The 20,830-nt window shown below is 49.0% G+C and overlaps 1 protein-coding gene across 1 annotated transcript in view; it reads left to right on the forward strand.

Annotated features, from left to right (window-relative positions):
* The window catches only part of LOC104339063 (netrin receptor DCC), a 680,511-nt gene extending 660,554 nt beyond the window's left edge, over window positions 1-19,957 (forward strand). The window contains exons 28-29 of the mRNA XM_075411440.1: window positions 11,338-11,480; window positions 14,205-19,957. Of these exons, the coding sequence (XP_075267555.1) occupies window positions 11,338-11,480; window positions 14,205-14,294 (233 nt within the window). The 3' untranslated portion in view covers window positions 14,295-19,957. The remainder of the gene's footprint in view (window positions 1-11,337; window positions 11,481-14,204) is intronic.
* Window positions 19,958-20,830: the final 873 nt, after the last annotated feature.

Genomic DNA, 20,830 nt, shown 5'->3' on the forward strand with positions numbered 1-20,830 from the left:
CTGAAATTACAGTGATCCGTAGAAGAGTAAATAGAAAGAATACAGTATTATAGTATTATATATATATATTGTATATTTATATAGAAAGACTCAATCGTGCTGAAAATAGATGGCTCCTCCCGGGAGCGTTGGCGAAATCCCTGCTACACAATGTCTGGAGTATCGGGTCTCAGGTGGGGTGTTCAGAGGCGGACACTGCAAGAATAAAACTTCTGGTTGTAGATTAGGCGAGTTTTGGGGACGTGAACTTAGAACCCTCTGGTGCTAGATGTAGGCACTAATTGCTATCCATTTTTTACGGTGTTTGATCCCCTCTCGTGCAAAGTGGGGAGTTAATTTGTGAGTGGTGTGAGTGAATTTGTGCTGAACAATCAATTAGCTCTGATTAATCAGCTATACAACCGACTTCTGGATCTTTTTTATTTTTTTTGGAAGTTTACCGTTCGCAATAAAAAAATCCCAGTGCCAATATAAAACACAAATGAAAAGCTATTGCTTCTAATTTGAATTCCGTCATTGAATTTAAAGGCAGCTGAGAACTCTTTTGTTAATGGGGTATAAAAATCTTTCTGGCGTAGAGGGTTTTTTTCTTATTTTAATGATGAGTGTAAATGAGATTATGGACTTGTCTTTATCATAGTCTACAGTAAGCAAGGTCTATAAATTCACTGAGAAGTTGAGAATGATTAATTTTTGAACCTTTTATTCTGAAATCCTAGCAGTTTGCATTAGCAGCTCCCAGACTCAAAGGAAAATTATTCTTTTATTTCAGAAATCTTTACCTGCCCCCCCCTTCAGTTTTAAAATGTGTTTTTCTTTGATGTTTCTTTTTATGAAGACAAGCTTTCTCCATTCAACTGGGAGATCTGTGGGCACAGAAGTGTCATGAAAGGGTCGGTCCTGTCCGTTAGAGAAATCTGGCCCTAGTCCGGTACAGTTTAATGAGCATGCAGATAACTTCAGACACCTGAGTTGTCTCATTAAAATCAACGGGACTGCTGGAAGGTGGAAGGTGAAGTGTGGATTTAGGTGCTTGTCTGGATACATGAACAAGTTCCCCTTTGATATACATGATCTATTTCAACACAAGGCAGCAGTTAAAAAAATATTTACCTGGATAATTATCTTGTAAATCCATAGGAAGATTTAATGATTGGCCATTCCTTCTCCCTGTGTTTCGTAAGTAGAGAATTACAACTTTTTCCACGGCGTATACAATTTCTCCATATTGATTTGGGACTGTGTGTGTTACCACCGAGCAGCTGCAGCCAACAAGTCGCTCTTGCCCTAGCACTTACTTATCCCGCATGTTGTTTCCACCAAACAGATTAAAAACGTGAAGAGCAGTTGAGACGTCAGAGACCAGATCTCTCTCTCGTGTTTCCACATCTTTGAGCAGTCTGTGTTGTTTTTGTCTTGAAGTGTCCTTTCCACACTCACTGTTTCTACGCCTATTTTGAAACCGTAAAAACGTGTGAAGTTCATCAGTGCTGTTTCAAAACCTCCCTGATGGGCAGTCCCAGTACTTGCCTGGTGCTGTATTCTGGAGAGAGATTAAACGACCACTTGCTCCTTTGTGTTTTATTTCCCTTTTTACTTTATTTCTCCTACTATCAAATATTTTTTAAATTAAACTTTCCCTTTTTCTAGAACATTTTCCCTTGCGGAAGAAGCCCAGCCTCCATTGATTAACACCTCAAAAGTCACTTTTAGAAGCTCAGTTTCATGATGAAAAATATTTTTTCCCACCTGTAGTGTAAAACAGCTGAGTCTTCAAATGATATTTTTCGTAGGATTACATATTTTGTTCCCCTGAGAGGCACCGTCTTACTTGAACAGGAGCGTCCTGCCATGCAGATACGAGTAAGCTCACTGCTATGTGTTATTCTCATCTTTATGTTTCAACTTTGAAGTCATTTAAACTGACACTGTTTTTACTGGTGGAAATATCAAATAACCTGAAAGTGGCATTTGATCCTTTGGTAATTTTCTGTTGTGCTTTGGTGAGAAAATTACCTCTTCGTACTGCAAGATAAGCAGCGTACCCCAGCAGCTTTGATTACTTCATAGGGAAAACATCTGGCTTTGCGTTGCTGCACAGGTCTCCTTCCCTACCCTTGAAGTTCAGGCTGCCAAATCTCCTTCCTGGAGACATCTGGGGACAGACAAAATTCTTAAATCGTTTTAATTTTCCAGATGGATTGCTTTCAGTTTTGCGAGCTATGACCTACGGCTCTGTGGGAGCATCCTTGCAGAATCCTCCATGCCTGCAGATCTTCGTTACTAGAAGCAGTTCTAATTAGCGGCGCGGGTGGTGTTTGTCTTTTGGCCTGTTGGATAGAAAAAAAATGTGGAAAAGGTGTGAGAAGCAGGGCCAGAAAAGCTTATCCTCGTTTAGTTACAAGTCTGACATTACCTTCTGATTTCTGCAGTTTATTTTGACTTTTACAGTCTCATTGTAGAGGATTCCTCTTGGTACTCTTCACCCTTCAAGAATCCTCTCGGTTCTTATGAAGAGAAGGGCTTGTTTGCACCCCAGAAAACAGGTCAGTTTTCATCTGCCCCATCAGACCAGGTGATCTTCAACTGCAGATCCTCTTCATGTCTTTTTGACATATGCCCTGTCTGTTGGGCTACAAAGTATATGAATATATCTGTATCCCCGGGTTGGAAATTGTCTGTTTATGTTTCCAAACTGATTTTCACCTTCCCCTCTACACTGCCCTGGTGAGGCCCCATCTGTCCCCAACTCTGTCCAGTTCTGGGCTCCCCCTTCAAGAAAGATGAAGACCTACTGGAGAGAGTCCAGCGGAGGGCTACGAGGATGAGGAGGGGACTGGAACATCTCTCCTACAAGAAGAGGCTGAGGGAGCTGGGCTTGTTCAGCCTGGAGAAGAGAAGGCTGAGAGGGGACCTTAGAAATGCCTCTAAATATCTGCAGGGTGGGTGTCAGGAGGACGGGGCCAGACTCTTTCCAGTGGTGCCCAGCGACAGGACAAGGGGCAATGGGCACAAACTGAAGCAGAGGAAGTTCCATCTGAACAGGAGGAAGAACTTGTTCCCTCTGAGGGTGACGGAGCCCTGGCCCAGGCTGCCCAGGGAGGTTGTGGAGTCTCCTTCTCTGGAGATATCCAAGCCCCGCCTGGACGCGGTGCTGTGCAGCCTGCTGTGGGTGACCCTGCTTGGGCAGGGGGTTGGACTGGGTGACCCACAGAGGTCCCTTCCAACATTCTGGGATTCTGTGATTCTGTGATTTATGAGACATGCCTGCACATATCTTGCCTGTTCCAAAATCCTTTTCGCTTTGTTGAATACCCTATACCAACAAGAAACAAAATCAGCTTTAGATGAAGCAAATATTGAGCAGAGCATTTTGTCCAACTCTGGAATCAATAAAGTGGTGACAGGTTAAAAACTGGAACCAGGAGCCGGTATACAGCACAGTGCATCTTACTGCAAAATCCTCTTTTCAGGGTGTCTAGTGTCCTGTCTGCCGTCACCCATTGTATTTGATGATGGTTGTACGTGTTCATGGAGAGCAGAACATTAGGAAGACAAATATTTTTACAAATGCTACGTGTCCTTTCTATAGCGGTGGTCCCTACCTGAGGTTATGGCCTAGATGTGTCCTTCCTAAGCCCAGCTGTTAGTGGTCTCTGTGAAGAACATCGCGAGCTTGATCCACATCTCAGTGTGGTTAACGGAAACTCTCGTTCCCATTGAGTCTTGCGTTACCACCTGGTGAAAGCAAATTACTGCAGCTCCTTCTGAGCTGATTCCATCACATCTTCCCTGTATGGATTATCATATAGACTCTTCCTCTTCGTCACTGGCCGTTAGTAAACCCCTCTCAACACTTTGCACAATTCAATTTTTCCGATGTGCGGGTCCTCAGGCTTGTGCAGAGCTTTCCAGATAGGATCTTCCCGACACTCTGTAAAATGGCATTGCTGGTTACCTTTCTGCCAAAAATTGCTTGCCTCCTACATCTGAAGATTGTAGTTGACTTCTCCAAGGCACGTACCCACTTGTAGGCTTGAAATCAGAAGCGTGCAGGCTTTTCACTTCCCTCGTTTCCTTCTGTTAGACCCAGCAGAATTTATGGGAAAGCTTCTGTTCCTTCTTCTCAGAGGAATGATTCATTCCTAGTTAACTTTAGACTTCTGATGAATAGGCGTTCTCTCTGTGCCAGTCACATAAGCTCAGTGTGCAGCCAAAGGAGAGAAGGGAGTATCTTCTGAAAGGCAACTCATCCAACCTCTCCCTACACTTTGGAAGGTGCTGCTTTCCACAGATGATTGAGTGAGGTGGAGGAACCAGCAGAGACTCATCCCTCGATTTAAACAGCTGAAGTGGTGTGATATTCAGCTGAAGTGATGTGATACACGATCTGGCCTCCTTGCTGTGAAAGATCTAAAAGTTTGGCTGAGCAGCATATAGGCAGAAAGGTCCCTGCAGTTCTTGTCGTGTTATTCTAGCTGTATTTCCAAGCTTTTACTAGTAATAGGTTTCATAATCACACACCTATTATATGTATCAAAATATCAAGAATCCATCCTAGATCCAGATCTTGAGGAACTCCACTGGTAGTCGCCTTCTACTGCAATATTCTCCACTGATCGTGATTTCTTACCGTCTCTACTTTCAACTTTTATGTTCATCTTCATTTTCTCCATTTTAACTTTTTTTTCCAAGTCACTGTTTTGCATCATCGCGCAGAATGCCCGTAACTCATGAACCACACAAGACTTTTTGGTCTTCAAGCTGGATACAGACCCCAGATCCATTGAGTGCAAACACAGTGGTTTTTGACGCGAAGTTTCCAGCTCACTACCCTCCCTGCAGCTAGGGACTGGCCTTTGGAAAGCCTGCCATGTGAACAGCAGAAACCCTTAGCCCTCTCACCGAAATGAGTTGTTCTCACCTGGCTGAGTATCACAGAATCATAGAATGGTTTGGGCTGGAGGGGGCCTTTGAAGGCCATCTAGTCCAAGCCCACTACCGTGAGCAGGGACATCTTCAACCACATCAGGTTGCTCAGAGCCCTGCCCAACCTGACCTTGATGTGCATGTACATCACCTTCGAAGGCCAGCTAGTCCAAGCCCACTGCTGTGAGCAGGGACATCTTCAACCACATCAGGTTGCTCAGAGCCCTGCCCAACCTGACCTTGATGTGCATGTACATCACCTTCGAAGGCCAGCTAGTCCAAGCCCACTGCCGTGAGCAGGGACATCTTCAACCACATCAGGTTGCTCAGAGCCCTGCCCAACCTGACCTTGATGTGCATGTACATCACCTTCGAAGGCCAGCTAGTCCAAGCCCACTGCCGTGAGCAGGGACATCTTCAGCCACATCAGGTTGCTCAGAGCTCCATCCAACCTGACCTTGATGTGTATGTACATCACCTTCGAAGGCCAGCTAGTCCAAGCCCACTGCTGTAAGCAGGGACATCTTCAACCACATCAGGTTGCTCAGAGCCCCGTCCAACCTGACCTTGATGTGTACATCATCTCATGTCCCATTTGACATATCTCAAAGTAAAATATTGCCAAGTAGCTCTCCCAAAGTGTTGCTGTCAAGAGGATGGATGCTATATTGGTTTAACTTGGTGTCCCTCGTGAAAACGTATGGCCTGATATGCACAAATGTGTAAAGTGTTAGAAAACTGCTTCTTCTTGGCTTGGTGCAGGATTGCATGGATGTGCCCGAGGATGGTACTGCAGTGAGTTCAGTATGGCCCGGAGGGGTGGCGGTAGCTGGGGTTTGCACCTGGTAGCCATATATCATCTAGCTAATGAGCCAACGAAGCGTTTAATAACCCTGCTGAGAAAATAAAACTTTTAAACAGCCAATCCGTGCTGGGGCTGCTCGGAGTTACACCTGGTCGGTACTGTCGTCTTCTGCCTCTCGCGGCCCCAGTTCCAAGGTTTCCTCTTTTTTTTTGCTTGTGAGATTTCCACCGAGTTGGAAAACATTAGAAACCAAAGTGATTTTAATTCAATTAGCTACTCATTTGCATAAATTATTTTATTTCACGTGTCGACCTTCTCCATCCAGAATTCTCTTTGAGAGGCCTGCTTGGTCTTTCTAACATCCTTTGGGGAGAGAGGGCTCGACTGTTGTGCTAGTTAGATATGACGGGCATCACCGTGGGAAGCAGTCACTGCTGGGAAACATTTGCTGAAGACCTTGACGTACGCAGCTACGCGTAAGGAACATTTGCTCAGCTTCATTTTAGTTATGAGCGTTATGATTCGCCTGTTGCTTTTGTGAGCTAAGGGGCAAAAAGATGCACAAACCGAACTTGCTAATCATCATAATGGCTTCTCATTAACAATATCCAGGAGGGAACATCTGTCCTCGTGCAGAAAAGTGGGTCTTTAAGTCCAATTACTACAATTAATGAGTTACATATGAGGAACATGTTTTTTGCCACGGGAGTTAGAGGATTACAATAGCAGCTCACTCTGTGTTTCACAGGAGCTCCTCACCACCACAGCAAATACTGACCTCTCAATCAAACAAGTCGCAACGCGAAGTGACTTGTGTAAAAACAGCCAGTTTGGGTCCATTATCTAACCAGAAAACAGCATGGGCGCGATTTTCTGCGGCAGCTTTATCATATTATTTATTCTTCACGTCGTGGTGATATCCCTCAGCAACTTTGCTGAGGACACAAAACTGGAAGCAGTGGTAGATACACCAGCAGTCTGTGCTGCCATTCAGTGAGACCTGGACAGGCTGGAGAGTTGGGCAGAGAGGAACCTGATGAGGTTCAACAAGGGCAAGGGCAGGGTCCTGCACCTGGGGAGGAACAACCCCAGGCACCAGTACAGGCTTGGGGTGGACCTGCTGGAGAGCAGCTTTGTGGAGAGGGACCTGGGTGTCCTGGTGGACAACAGGTTGACCATGAGCCAGCAGTGTGTGCCCTGGCTGCCAAGAAAGCCAATGGGATCCTGGGGTGCATCAAGAAGAGTGTGGCCAGCAGGTCGAGGGAGGTTCTCCTTCCCCTCTACACTGCCCTAGTGAGGCCCCATCTGGAGTGCTGTGTCCAGTTCTGGGCTCCCCAGTTCAAGAAAGATGAAGAGCTACTGAAGAGAGTCCAGCAGAGGGTACAAGAATGGTGAGGGGACTGGAACATCTCCCCTACGAGGAGAGGCTGAGGGAGCTGGGCTTGTTCAGCCTGGAGAAGAGAAGGCTGAGAGGGGAGCTTAGAAATGCCTACAGGTGTCTGCAGGGTGGGTGTCAGGAGGACGGGGCCAAGCTCTTTTCAGTGCTGCCCAGCGACAGGACAAGGGGCACTGGGCACAAACTGAAGCAGAGGAAATTCCAGCTGAAGATGAGGAAGAACTTCTTCCCTCTGAGGGTGACGGAGCCCTGGCCCAGGCTGCCCAGGGAGGCTGTGGAGTCTCCTTCTCTGGAGATATTCCAGCCCCGCCTGGACGCGGTGCTGTGCAGCCTGCTGTGGGTGACCCTGCTTGGGCAGGAGGTTGGGCTGGGTGACCCACAGAGGTCCCTGCCAACCCCGACCATGCTGTGATTCTGTGATCCCAGGACACATTCCAGGTTCCCTGTCAAAGGGATCGGATAAATCTCTCTTCCGCAGGGCACGCGGGTGCTAAGAGAGGGGGAACAGCACAGCTGCTGGGGCAATAGCTGCCATTCCCTTCTTCCCTAAGCACTGCGGGTGATTCCAAAGCTCTGAGGGAAAAACCTGCTGAGGAGCTACAGCCTGTGTGCCGGGCAGTTTAGGGTTAATTCACCTACGACGGTAGCTTCATCACTTTATATTTTAGATTCGGGCTCTTGTGTGTGAGTGCTGGGTGCACATTCCGCGTGCCACTGCGTGCATCTTCCCCCTCCTTCTTGGGAAATAAGCTTTTTTTTTTTTCCCCATGAAGAAATGGAAGCGAAAAACGTTTCCTTTTTTTAAAACCCGATTTGAATGTGCAGTGCTTGGGAGATTGAATCTTTGGGGATAGCTGTCGCCTCTACTCTGACTCAGATAGAGGGAAGTTTGAAGGCCCAGTTATTAAAGAAGTCTTTTAGCTATTAAACTGGAGCTGGAAGAGTGAGGGTATCTCGGTGGCGATCTCTTTTGGCTTGCATTGAGCTTTCACACTTTCATAGCTTCAGCTAAACGGGAGTTATCTGCGCTTCTCAGCCTTATGGAGAGGGTGTTTGTGAGCCTCTCCCTTTCTGCCCCTGTCTCGAGCTCTTTGCTGGAACTTTCTTCTGATGAACACGCTGTTGGCAGCTCGATTCGGGGAGGGATTTTGTTCTCTCTTCTGCTCCATTGTGTTTTCTCTGCCTTAAACCGATTAAAAATGTAAACACCGTTCTTTGAAATACAGGAAAATTAATGTGCAGCCCTCGTCCCCTGGCTGGAGCTGTGAGGATACAGGGAGCTGTCACGGCTGCGGTGATTTGGTGGGATTTGGGGAGCGAGAGCTGCCCGCCTTCCCGCGCCGGAGTTCGTCCCCAGGCAGTGCCGCTCCGCGCTCGGGAGCGTTGCTTTCAGGAGACGTTAACGATCTGGAAGGGAAGAGAGGTGGTCAGGTGGGAATCCAGTGATGGAGGAAACAAATAGGTCTTTAAACTGAAGGTTCAGAAAAGGACGGTTTGGTTTTGCATGGGAACCGGCTGGGTTTCCGATCCGAGATGCGGATTTTGGAGCGAGCCTGCGTGCGTTCCGTGTGGTTGGAGACATCTCCTAAGCTCCTGGGCTCCAGAGCCGCGGGCATCCTCGTACAAACCTGTCCTGTGACTGATCCTTGGGACTCTCCTTCTTCTGCGCACATTTTATGGCTGGAGTGTCTCCAGACCTGTCTTCCTCCTTCTGGGTCCGATTCTGATGCAGCAGCCAATAGCCTACTTGACTTACTGAGGCTGATGCATATTAATACCTCTAATAAGCACGATCAGCTACTAAAGCAGTGGCTGTTGTTATTATCATTACTACAGTACACATTTTCTTAATAGAAAAAAGGCTGGGAACTTGCTGAAGTGGAGGAAAGACACAGAAAAAAACTATTTATTTAGGATTCGTCTGCTTGATTTCCGCGGAAAATGATAAATAAAGAGCAAAAATTGCGCCCAAGTGCCACGGGAGCTGGCAGCCTGCCCTGTGAGACCCCCAAAGTCATCCCCTGTGCCAGAGGGGATCTGCTGTTACCTGGTGGGGATGGCTGGTCGGTGAAGTGGATAGAGAACTGGCTGAATGGCAGAACTCAGAGGGTTGTCATCAGCGGCGCCGAGTCTAGTTGGAGGCTGGTGACAAGTGGTGTCCCCCAGGGGTCAGTACTGGGCCCAGTCTTGTTTAACTTCTTCATCAACGACCTGGATGAAAAGTTAGAATGTACCCTCAGCAAGTTTGCTGACGACACCAAACTGGGAGGTGTGGTAGATACACCAGAAGGCTGTGCTGCCATTCAGCGTGACCTGGATAGGCTGGAGAGTTGGGCAGAGAGGAACCTGATGAGGTTCAACAAGGGCAAGTGCAGGGTCCTGCACCTGGGGAGGAACAACCTCATGCACCAGTACAGGCTTGGGGTGGACCTGCTGGAGAGCAGCTTTGTGGAGAGGGACCTGGGTGTCCTGGTGGACGACAGGTTAACCACGAGCCAGCAGTGTGCCCTGGCTGCCAAGAAAGCCAATGGGATCCTGGGGTGCATCAAGAAGAGTGTGGGCAGCAGGACGAGGGAGGTTCTCCTTCCCCTATACACTGCCCTGGTGAGGCCTCATCTGGAGTCCTGTGTCCAGTTCTGGGCTCCCCAGTTCAAGAAAGATGAAGAGCTACTGGAGAGAGTCCAGCGGAGGGCTACGAGGATGGTGAGGGGACTGGAGCATCTCCCCTACGAGGAGAGGTTGAGGGAACTGGGCTTGTTCAGCCTGAAGAAGAGAAGGCTGCGAGGGGACCTTATAAATGCCTCTAAATATCTGCAGGGTGGGTGTCAGGAGGATGGGGCCAAGCTCTTTTCAGTGGTGCCCAGTGACAGGACAAGGGGCAATGGGCACAGACTGAGGCACAGGAAGTTCCGTCTGAAGATGAGGAAGAACTTCTTCCCTCTGAGGGTGACGGAGCACTGGAACAGGCTGCCCAGGGAGGTTGTGGAGTCTCCTTCTCTGGAGATATTCCAGACCCACCTGGACAAGGTCCTGTGCAGCCTGCTGTGGGTGACCCTGCTTCGGCAGGGGGGTTGGACTAGATGACCCACAGAGGTCCCTTCCAACCCCTACTATTCTGTGATATTCTGTGATCTGACAGTCCCTGGTACGGGATGCCTCCTGCCAAGCAAGTGTCAGCCTGGAGAACGCGTATTCAACGATAGGAGCATGAAACTCCCCTTAGGGCCCAAGCAGGCATCAAAGTGGTTTAATGTCAGTAGGGAGAAAGTGGGAAGAATAAATTTTGGGGTCCTAGGTGACGGAAAGAAGTGCCAGAGGCACTCCATGGAAGGAGTTTGGTCGTGGGGCTGTTGAAGCCGCAGCTGCAGGGGGAGCAGGGTTGGTCTGGCGGCAAGCAGGCTTGAAATTGCTGTCCCCCTTTTTGGCCTTGAGTCTCTGATGCATGAGAGAAGCGATCTCAGTTTGGCTTTGTGTGGCAACTTTAATTTTAAAACTATCCCCGTTGGCTTAAAATTAATGTCTCCTGTGCCTGTCTCAACTGCCAGCCCTTGTGTCTCCAGCAGAGCCTTGCACCTTGTGCTGAGTGGAGGCAGGCTGTCCAGGACAAAGGTTTCGTTTTGGGGGGTTTTAAATCATTAAAAGAGACAAAGAATTTTTAATTTCCTCCAGAAGAGAGCTGAGACATCTCGGCTGAGGCATCTTTAAAGGGCAGCGCTTCAGCCAGTGCCGTTCCCCCAACCTGGTCACGACTCTGGTCTTCAGTCTCACTTTCTCCCTCAAGCACAACGTCAAACTCGCAGTTCCCTGCCGGGCAGGGGCCACGGAGCCCAGGTTTTCGTTATCTTCCCGGAGTACCCGGTTTGTAGGTATTTTCCCCCAGGAAAATTTAAGGTTCTTGTGCGAAAACGTTTGGTTCTGCGAAAGAGCAGGCTTCGTCGAAAAGTGATGTCGACGGACGACTGCAAACCTGCCGCGGCTGCGAGTCCTCTTTCGGGAGCGGAGCCCGTGAAAGATGATGGAAGAGTTTTTAGAAAGTGTTTGTGTTGGCTGTGATGCTCCTCCGGGAAGAAGCAGCGTCTGTGTCTGTGAAAACACAAGCAGCAGCGTGAAACCCAGCTGCGTTTTGCCTATCACCCCCCCTAATTCCCCTGCAATCCCCGTTTTCATATCCACGGGTTCTCATTGTGACTTTTCTTTCTCCTTCCAGGGCCAAACCTCCCCAAGGCTCAGGTTAAAACAGCATCCCTCGGCTTGGCGGGCAAAGCCAGGTCACCTCTGCTGCCCGTCTCGGTGCCCACGGCCCCGGAGGTCGCCGAAGAGGGCCACAAGCAGACGGAGGACTCCGCCAACGTAAGAACCCCCTTTCCGAGCCAGCCTTCTGGCGAGCCTCATCACCCATTCTGTTCTCTAATCCCCAATCTGCTCGTTAATTTTTAGATAACGGTCTGTGCCTCCGTACCTAAGGTATCACGCTGCGGCTGATAGCTATTAGAAAGCTCGTAAAGAGTTCTGGCAGCCGGGAAAACTTTGCCACTGGTTTTAATGGACTTGGGCGTGTGTGATACAGGGGAGAGGCGAGTGCTTGAATTCTGAGTTAATATTATCCATGGGACAGCTCGCACAGCCTCTGCTGAGCACCCTGAGATAGCAGGAGGAGAGGAGGAGGGGATGAGAAGAGCGATAAGGGAAGGAAAGAATTTTGGCAGGAAAAAGGAGTCTATCCTAATACCAGATAATGGTGAGAAAAAGAACACTGAAGAAGTAGATGTGGAACTGAAAAGGTGGTGAAATTAGAATAAGCTTCTCACTCCTGTTAGGACTCTCGTAGAGAAAGGTCTGGCGTGGAGAAAGGTCTGGCGTGATCCGGAAGACGAAAAAGTGCAAAAGAAAAGGAATAAGGAGAAAAAGAGATATATTAAATACACGCTGCGGATCACCTCTTTTCATCTACTTGCACAGGAGAATGTTTTGCTAGGCAGTGGTTTGTCAAACATCTCCTTAGAGAATCCTTTTCCCTTTAGCCACGCTGAAAATGTAAAGACAAAAGATTTGCTTTAGACCTGGAGGGCTTGGGTCTGCTGCCTGATGGCTGCAGGGCAGCAGCGCTTGACTCCCGCTTGCCATCGCCAACAGCGTAAAACTGTACTTCTGCATGTGGTCGCAGAAGGATTCTCACTTTTTGCCGGGAGAAGGGGACATGGGACGATGGAAGAGGCATGGAAGCTCCAGCTGGAAGGGGAACGGGAAGGCAAATGCCTTCCGTTGTAAAATTGCTGGCATAAGGAGTAATTTAAGGCAGGACATTTGATAACACGAAGCGCGATTTCAGCTCTCGGTGCCTTATTTTATCAGAGCAGCACGATTTAGCTCCCAGGAGAGACGCTGCTCAAGCTCCACAAGTGTGAGGGTGGTTACAGTGTAGGCAACGAGCTCATGGTTCGGTCAGAATTTGGGGAGAAAGGCTAAAATTTGGGGAATTTTTTTTTCTTTTGTAAGCTTGACTCTGCAGGGGCTCTTACCTGATGAGGTTCAACAAGGGCAAGTGCAGGGTCCTGCACCTGGGGAGGAACAACCTCATGCACCAGTACAGGCTTGGGGTGGACCTGCTGGAGAGCAGCTCTGCGGAGAGGGACCTGGGTGTCCTGGTGGACGACAGGGTGACCATGAGCCAGCAGTGTGCCCTGGCTGCCAAGAAAGCCAATGGGATCCTGGGGTGCATCAAGAAGAGTGTGGCCAGCAGGACGAGGGAGGTTCTCCTTCCCCTCTACAATGCCCTGGTGAGACCTCATCTGGAGTACTGTGTCCAGTTCTGGGCTCCCCAGTTCAAGAAAGATGAGGAGCTACTGGAGAGAGTCCAGCGGAGGGCTACGAGGATGGTGAGGGGACTGGAACATCTCCCCTACGAGGAGAGGCTGAGGGAGCTGGGCTTGTTCAGCCTGGAGAAGAGAAGGCTGAGAGGGGACCTTAGAAATGCCTCTAAATATCTGCAGGGTGGGTGTCAGGAGGATGGGGCCAAGCTCTTTTCAGTGGTGCCCAGCGACAGGACAAGGGGCAACGGGCACAAACTGAGGCACAGGAAGTTCCGTCTGAACATGAGGAAGAACTTCTTCCCTCTGAGGGTGATGGAGCACTGGCCCAGGCTGCCCAGGGAGGCTGTGGAGTCTCCTTCTCTGGAGATATTCAAGACCCGCCTGGACAAGGTCCTGTGCAGCCTGCTGTGGGTGACCCTGCTTCAGCAGGAGGGTTGGACTAGATGACCCACAGAGGTCCCTTCCAACCCCTACTATTCTGTGATTCTGTGATTCTGTGATTCTTTTAAGCTGCCTGCTCCGTGCCGCTCTGGGGACCGCAGGGCTGGCACAACACTGTCAGATCTTTTCCTGGATAAAACCCACACGAGTAATGAATGTTTGAGCTCCCTCTCGGTGTCTGAAAGCAGAGGGTCGCTCCTCTTGCTCTTGCAAGATTTTTGGGGTCGTGGTTTCCAACAGTAAGGGCAGCGCTGGTGATTTTAGGTTTTGTTGTGGATTCTCGGTTGACCGTACCCCAACGGGTTACTTTCCTCCAGCCCAGTTAGGTGCCTCTGAAACCAGTTCCCAGTCTGCCGCTCCTCCTAAAGGCGATGCTGAAAATTCCCAACTGCTAGCAAGGGCTGAGAAGTTCAGCTAATTGCTGACTAGGAGATGACACGTTTGGATGAGCGTTTGACGTCTCTGCTGGGTGCTAAGAAGGGTTTTCACAATCCCCCGAGACACGGACGCCTGCAGCATAGGGGAGGGAGCTGGGGAAATGAGGGGTCAGGGGGAGGGTCATTAATATTTAACGTTGCTCTAGCGTGGTCACCCCTGGTTTTCAGCTCATGTTTGGAGCCCAGAGAGGCTTTGCTATCCAGCCTGCAAGGGTCAGCCCATCCTTGAAGGCTCCAGGTCCCTGAGGACCACGCAGGGAAGGTGTCCTGGTGGGGTGTCCCGGGAGGTCCCTGCCACGGGCCATGTCCCAGGCTCTGTGCCGGGGTGGGGGGGGTTGGTTCCCATCCCGCTGCCCGCTTACCTGTGTGCGTTTGCTCTCTTGCAGGTTTATGAGCAGGACGATCTGAGCGAACAGATGGCCAGTTTGGAGGGGCTAATGAAGCAACTCAACGCTATCACAGGCTCAGCCTTCTAACAGCTCTCGCTGAAGCGATAATTATCCCGGAGCATTGCAGCATACCAGGATTCCACGCGTACCACCCACGTCCACCACCCCATAAAATCATCCTGTTCCCGGTACCGCTCCTTCAGTGCAAGGGGGATTCTTGCAAAGTCCTAAAAGGAATGAGAAAACGAGGTAAAAGGAAAGAATAATAACGGAAATGTCGCAGAACCGTAGGTCTGGCATCTCAAGTGATGGAAGCGTGGCGAGACGAACGATGTCATCACCGCGGAGTCATAGCTGATGCCACCGGATTGCTCATTTTGATCTAGTAGTCTTCGTAGAGCTCAAGTTGTCATGACTAACTCATGTTTTACTCCGTAGAGGTTTTGTAGCTCTTTGTATAGATCTAGTCTTACCTCATGCAAGTATGTTTTTGAACGTAGACCGTGCCACTGGTGAGGCAGTGTTGTAGGTCACTCATTTGTGGTTTTTTTTTTAAGTACGTAATTACTGACTACAAAAACACCCATAGCAAATAATCGCGCCACCACACCAAAAATTTGGAAGTTTTCCCGACAGCGCAAAACGAGAAGACAAATTACTGATTTCTCTCGTCGTCTCCGTCACTCAGCTCGCACGAGTGGTGGGGATTAGCAAATCGCTGTAAAATTCAGCCATTTTAGCAAGCGTTTGTAAATCCTCCCGTAGTTAATGTTTTATGTATGGCAAACAGAGAACCAGGAATGTAAAAAAAAAAGAGAATTAAAAAAAAAGAAGTCTGCGTTGGTGGCCTGCTGCCAGCCGGCCAGTGTATGCTTGCAGAAAGAGGACATAATATGCAATCTTCTCTGACACGCAGTCGTTACGTGCTTAAGCTGGAATAAAACATGACTGCATATGGGTGGCCTTTGTGCCACACCGCCCTGTGAGGACATTGGGAAGCGCTGCCGGGGCCACCGCGAGCCGGAGCAGTGACAAAAATGGAGGTGGAGTTTTCCCCGAGCCTTTCCCATCCCTCGTACGGCTCCGATCCGAGGACCCGTCCGCCTGGGATGGCGATGGGCAGAGGATGAGGAGGGCAGAGGGCTGGCAGGCGCTGGGTGCTTCCCGCGGGCAGGACGCGAGCCTGGGGGGAGAACCACAGAAACCAGTCAATAACTGAGAAATTCATTAGGAGGGCTTTTCTGCAGGCGTGGTGTCTCCTGGTTGAGGTCGGCAGTAGCGCGTGACCCATCGTTAGGGATTCCCCTTCCTCGCCTTCGGGCTTTAGCTGGGCATCGCGGCGTTTACTGACGGCGATAACTGGTTTGAATTGACTAAATGTTGTGTGCATACAGTTCATTGCTAAATTTTCAGCTGCATTCAGCGTTAATCCCTGTTTATGCAGCTGAATCACCAAAAGGGAACTAATTTGCATATTTATCAGTTAGGAGGCTGCAAAACCCAATGAGCGAGTTTCAGATGAATTATTCCATTCAGCTCTGCCTTTGATTTCAAGCTTGAGTGGGTCATAATTTTAAAAGAGCATGGAAAGGATAGGATCTTTACAACCTAATAGCTCCTTTTATTAGGTGGGTAATTATATGTGAATCTCCGAATAAAATATTTTGAGTGAAATGGCACTGCAACAGAAGTAATAATTCAGATTATTTTCTACGGCCCCGTGCTGGAAAGGAAATCAGATGTCAAGGAGGAATTCAAATGCTTCATTAGGAACTCCAGCGTGTTGGTGAAAACGCTCCTTTAAAAATGCCTTGTTATTCAATTTACCAAGATCTTAATGAAATATCTCGTGAGTGAGGAAACCTTGTTTGCACGGGAGACTGAGCTTGCCAGTTCCGAAAGATTCGTAACCAAAAACCTCTGCTGAAAATAAAATCCGCCAATCGTGCCCGCTGAAAACCCAGCTCAGCTGTTAGAACCTGGAGAATCACTACCTCCATTTTTTTTAACGTGAAGATAGAAGGCTTGACGCAGCTTTTGAGTAGCTCCCTGTCCATATTTGTCCAGATTGACGTTGTCGAAACAGAGACGGAAGGTCAGATCTGTTGCTCGCTTCTCATTTATGAAATATCTCTTACCCTGGATTTGCGGCACGATAGCTGGGAGCAGAAACTGGCCCCAGGACTTTGAAGAGCAGCACTGCAGCTTTTTAACCACGGGATGCTAATCCAGGACCAAGCGTAGAACAGGACCAACTAATCCAGGACCAAGCGTAGAATAGGAACACAAGCGCACAAAGAGCTTTGCAAGTTGGGTTGGTTTTGGTTTGGACGCAAGCGTTGCGGTGTCCAGGCGTCTTTGGGATGGACCAGCCTCTTCGTTTTGATTTTGGGCGTCTCTGACTTGAGCACCAAGGCCCTGAAAGCCCGCAGACTGATCTGGCCCTCCCTTTCTTCTGCTGTTGGAAGCGTATCTCTTTCCAGGCTCAGCCCATTGAAACCAGTAACACCGTTAGACCAAGGCCAAGGTCCTTCTGGGGCACAGGAAGTTCCGTCTGAACATGAGGAAGAACTTCTTCCCTCTGAGGGTGACGGAGCCCTGGCCCAGGCTGCCCAGGGAGGTTGTGGAGTCTCCTTCTCTGGAGATATTCCAGCCCCGCCTGGACAAGATCCTGTGCAGCCTGCTGTAGGTGACCCTGCTTCGGCAGGGGGGTTGGACTAGATGACCCACAGAGGTCCCTTCCAACCCCTAGTATTCTGTGATTCTGTGATTCTGTCCACACCGGGCACCCTGTCTGCGGGATGGAGCAGCTCCATCAGCTCAGCCCAAGCAAGACACAGCCGCTCCCCACCCCCTTTCGAAATAAATTAGTAAGAAATTTCGGCTTCAACTGAAGTTGTGAGTAAAACTAAATTATTCTGTAGAAACACTCAGTTTTGGAAGTTGTTTTTTGGTTTGGTTTGGGTTTTTTTTAATGTTTAATGTTCCTTCCCTGAGCTACACGACATTAAATTTGGGTGTCGTTGTCCTCCAGAGCCTTGGAGACATCCCCAACCTTCATCAGCGGATGATTTTAATACAATCCCCAACTAATTAGTAGGCAGGCATTTCTTTTAAAGTTTCACCTTACGCGTGAGCTACGTAACTTGACAATCTCAAAGGAGTGTTTTCGCACAGAACTCCCACGTTATATTTTGCTGATGCTCTTATTTATTTGCAGTGAGCTCGGCTGAGAATTTCTTTGGATTTTGACAAATTCCTCAACTGTCAGAATATTTATAGCCCGTGACTGTCTCAGCCGTGGACGTTCCCAGAAAAAAACGTGATGAGACATCTGTCAATGCGTGATGGGCCCGTGAAGCTCGATGTTACCATGGAAGATCATTATCAAATCAATACAAGGCTGCCATAAACAAGTGGAAAAAAAATCCAGCAGTCAAAAATAGATATATTTTTTCTTGTCTTTTCCCCTTTTTGTTTTTTTTTTTTGCTTCAAGACCTAAAAGCGGAGCAGTATCAGTGCTTCAAGAGGCTGAAGGCTCCCTAGCTCAGTGTCTTTGTGAACTCCTCCTGGAGAAAAGGTTCAGTCACTCTGAGAAGCTTTTTAATTTTTGGAAGGGGGGAGGAGAATCTGCTTGTTTTTCTTGCGTGTGGTCTCGATAATGTCACCAGACATGGATACTGCCAATATTTTGCCATAAGGTGGGTGGTGTCACTTCTCAGGGAGCGAGGACCATCAGATCCCCTATACTGGTCTGGCTGTTTGTGCACCCTTGTGTTTGGGAACCGGTAATTCCCACCTAAAAAGCAGCCAGAAATCAGAAGAACATGAAGACATTTGCGTAGGTCCAAGCAGGGTTGCCCACTCCAGGCTTTCCCAACAGGTTTGCGAATCCTTCCGAGGCTGGTCCTTGCTGTCCCCGCGGCACCCAGCCCACCACCAGCAGCAACGCACCTCCCAGTGTGCTCTGGCAGCTTTGCGCTGGTAGCAGAGGAGATCGCAGCCGCGAGGCTCTGGTGCGGCTGGGGACACCACGTGTCTTCATGCTGCAGTAAGATTCTGCCACAAAGGGGCTGTCCTTCACTGAGATTTTTACAGGAGCATCTTTTCACCAACCCCTTCCTGGAGCTCTTCACAAACTGGCTTAGGTAAGGATGCTGCGCGTCCCTCCTTGACATTCTGAAAGACGAGATGAGTTTTTCAACCGTTTCTCCAGAGCTTCTGGGCAGGTTTGCAGTGCCTGCTCGCTCGCTCGGACGTCTTCTGCCAAAACACGCGGTGGGGAGCCAGCAAACGCCAGGCAAAACGGTGGCAGGGGTTGTTGGAGCGTGGAAAGAGGGGAGCGAGTTTGATGCCAGCTCTGGGTCCTTCCAGCTCTTGGGAATTGCCAGATGTTTTCTCCTACAGTTGGAGCTGATGGAATAATTCCTGCTGTAGCTCACCGAGGGTCCTTTCCCGGGATGCCCTCCTGGCTGGTACCGAACGCTGAATCCATACGGAGATGCTCACACACGCAGGCGTGGACCAGTTTTAGCCACGCCGGTGGTAGAACCATTAAAACCCTAAGCAGATGGAATTAAGGGAAGCGCTCTGCGGGCAGCGGCAAGCAGAAGGCAGCGGGATCCGCGACCTCCTCGGCCTCATTTCTGAGATGGATACCTGGAAGCTGGACGGAAGAAGGGTCGTTTTATATTTAAAGAAGATCACGGCTTCGCAGGTGATCGGAGATTGTTTTTCCTGGTGGCTTTGTTTCCCGGCGTCCCTGCTCAGCATCCTGTCTGGTGTCGAACTGGGTTCTCGGAGGCTCCATGACCTTTCTTTTTTTTTTTTTTGTCTAACGCTCTCAGCAAAAGGCATTGAACGCATCCTCATTCCGGTCTGGGTTGGCTGGAGAAGGCGACGCAGCCCCCACGTGCTTCGCTGGATGCTGTACATGTATTTTCCACGTGCGAGGAAGCAACGTGGGTAGGGAGAAGGGAACGATGATGCCGTTTTTATTCTTGTAAAATAGACCTGGCGATTCCTACGTTTGCGAATCGCCACCGCGTTTGGGATGGGGTGGTTGGGGGGGGAGGGTGTACTTTTTATAAGTAATATTTAATTTATTATTTAGGGTGTTTTCTTTTGGATAATTTATGATACAAGGGATACCTGGCTGGCAACCTAGAGCAGGCTGTTAAAGCTGCAGTGTGCCCATGTCCCCCGTGTGCTGGGCTCACGGCCCCGCGCGTGAGGATTCGGGAGGGTCGGGCAGCGGGACCGTGCCACCGCGTCGCCGGTCACCGCGGCTGTCACCCACGCCCCACGGGCTCCAGCCTGCTGGTTCGATGGCCTGGCACTGGCGAATGCCATTTAAAGGGCTTTGCGAGGTAATTTGAAAATTCTTAGCATACTAGTGATATGTTTATCTGATAGAAATGGGTTCTACTACAGCTTTAACTAGCCTTAGTTTAAAAAAAAAAAAAAAAGAAAAAGAAGAATCTTGTTGTTACGAAAGGCCTAAAGATGGCATTTTGAGCCTATAAGCAGTTTCTTTAAATTGTCGGACTCTAGCATTGTTAACCAAATTAGAATAGTGACTGCAATATTTAAGTGTAAATCTTGTTCTATGAGAAAGGGAACTTGCTTACAGTTTAAAAAGAAATGACTGTTTCTACACACAATCTTGTATACTACTACATGAAGAAGAAGGGGGTTTTGTAATGCACTGTAGAACAGTCTCATATTCATTTTTTATAGAAATGTTATTCCAATGGTGCATTTTTTTGTTTAATAAATAAAGTTTTGATACAAATTCTCTCTCCTTGTCGTCTTCTTTCCTCTTACGCCCCGTTGCTGTTGTTGCAGTTGTTGTTTCTCCTTCACCCGAGTGCCCTCGTGCTTTGCTCCCAGTGTCATGGGTGCTTTCATTGCGAAGCCACCCTGGCACCGCGTGCAGCCAGCTGACGCAGAATCATAAAATCATAGAATCAGAGGTTGGAAAGGCCCTCTAAGATCATCGAGTCCAACCATCCACGCAACACCACCTTTCCTACTAAACCATGTCCTGAAGTGCCACATCCACACGTTTTTTGAACCTCTCCAGGGATGGGGACTCCACCACCTCCTTGGGCAGCCTGGTCCAATGCCCGACCACTCTTTGAGTAAAGAATTTTTCCTAGTATGTTTTTACAAGGGCATGGAGCAATAGGACAAGGGGTGATGGCTTCAAACTGAAAGAAGGAGATTTAGATTAGATAGAAGAAAGAAATTGTTCACTCTGAGGGTGGTGAGACCCTGGCCCAAGTTGCCCAGAGAAGTTTCCCCCTCCCTGGCAGTGTCTAAGGCCAGTTTGGACAGGGCTCTGAGCACCCTGGGCAGATGGAAGGAGTCCCTGCTCATGGCAGATGGTCTATAAGGTCCCTTCCGACCCAAACCACTTTTGATTCTACATCAGCTTCCAAGTTTTGCCCTGCAAACCGTTTGCAACGTGGACTAGGTGGGAAGGGCACTTTTTATGTACATTATGCCCCAAACCCTCCTGCCTCCCGCTTTCCCATATGGGTGCTGAGAATGGGTGGCTTCTTATCTGACCAAAGGAGACACAGACAAGTCCATGTTCGGAATAAAACACAATTAGAGC

Source organism: Opisthocomus hoazin, chromosome Z (genome assembly GCF_030867145.1).
Source record: "Opisthocomus hoazin isolate bOpiHoa1 chromosome Z, bOpiHoa1.hap1, whole genome shotgun sequence".
Taxonomy (NCBI): Eukaryota; Metazoa; Chordata; class Aves; order Opisthocomiformes; family Opisthocomidae; genus Opisthocomus; species Opisthocomus hoazin.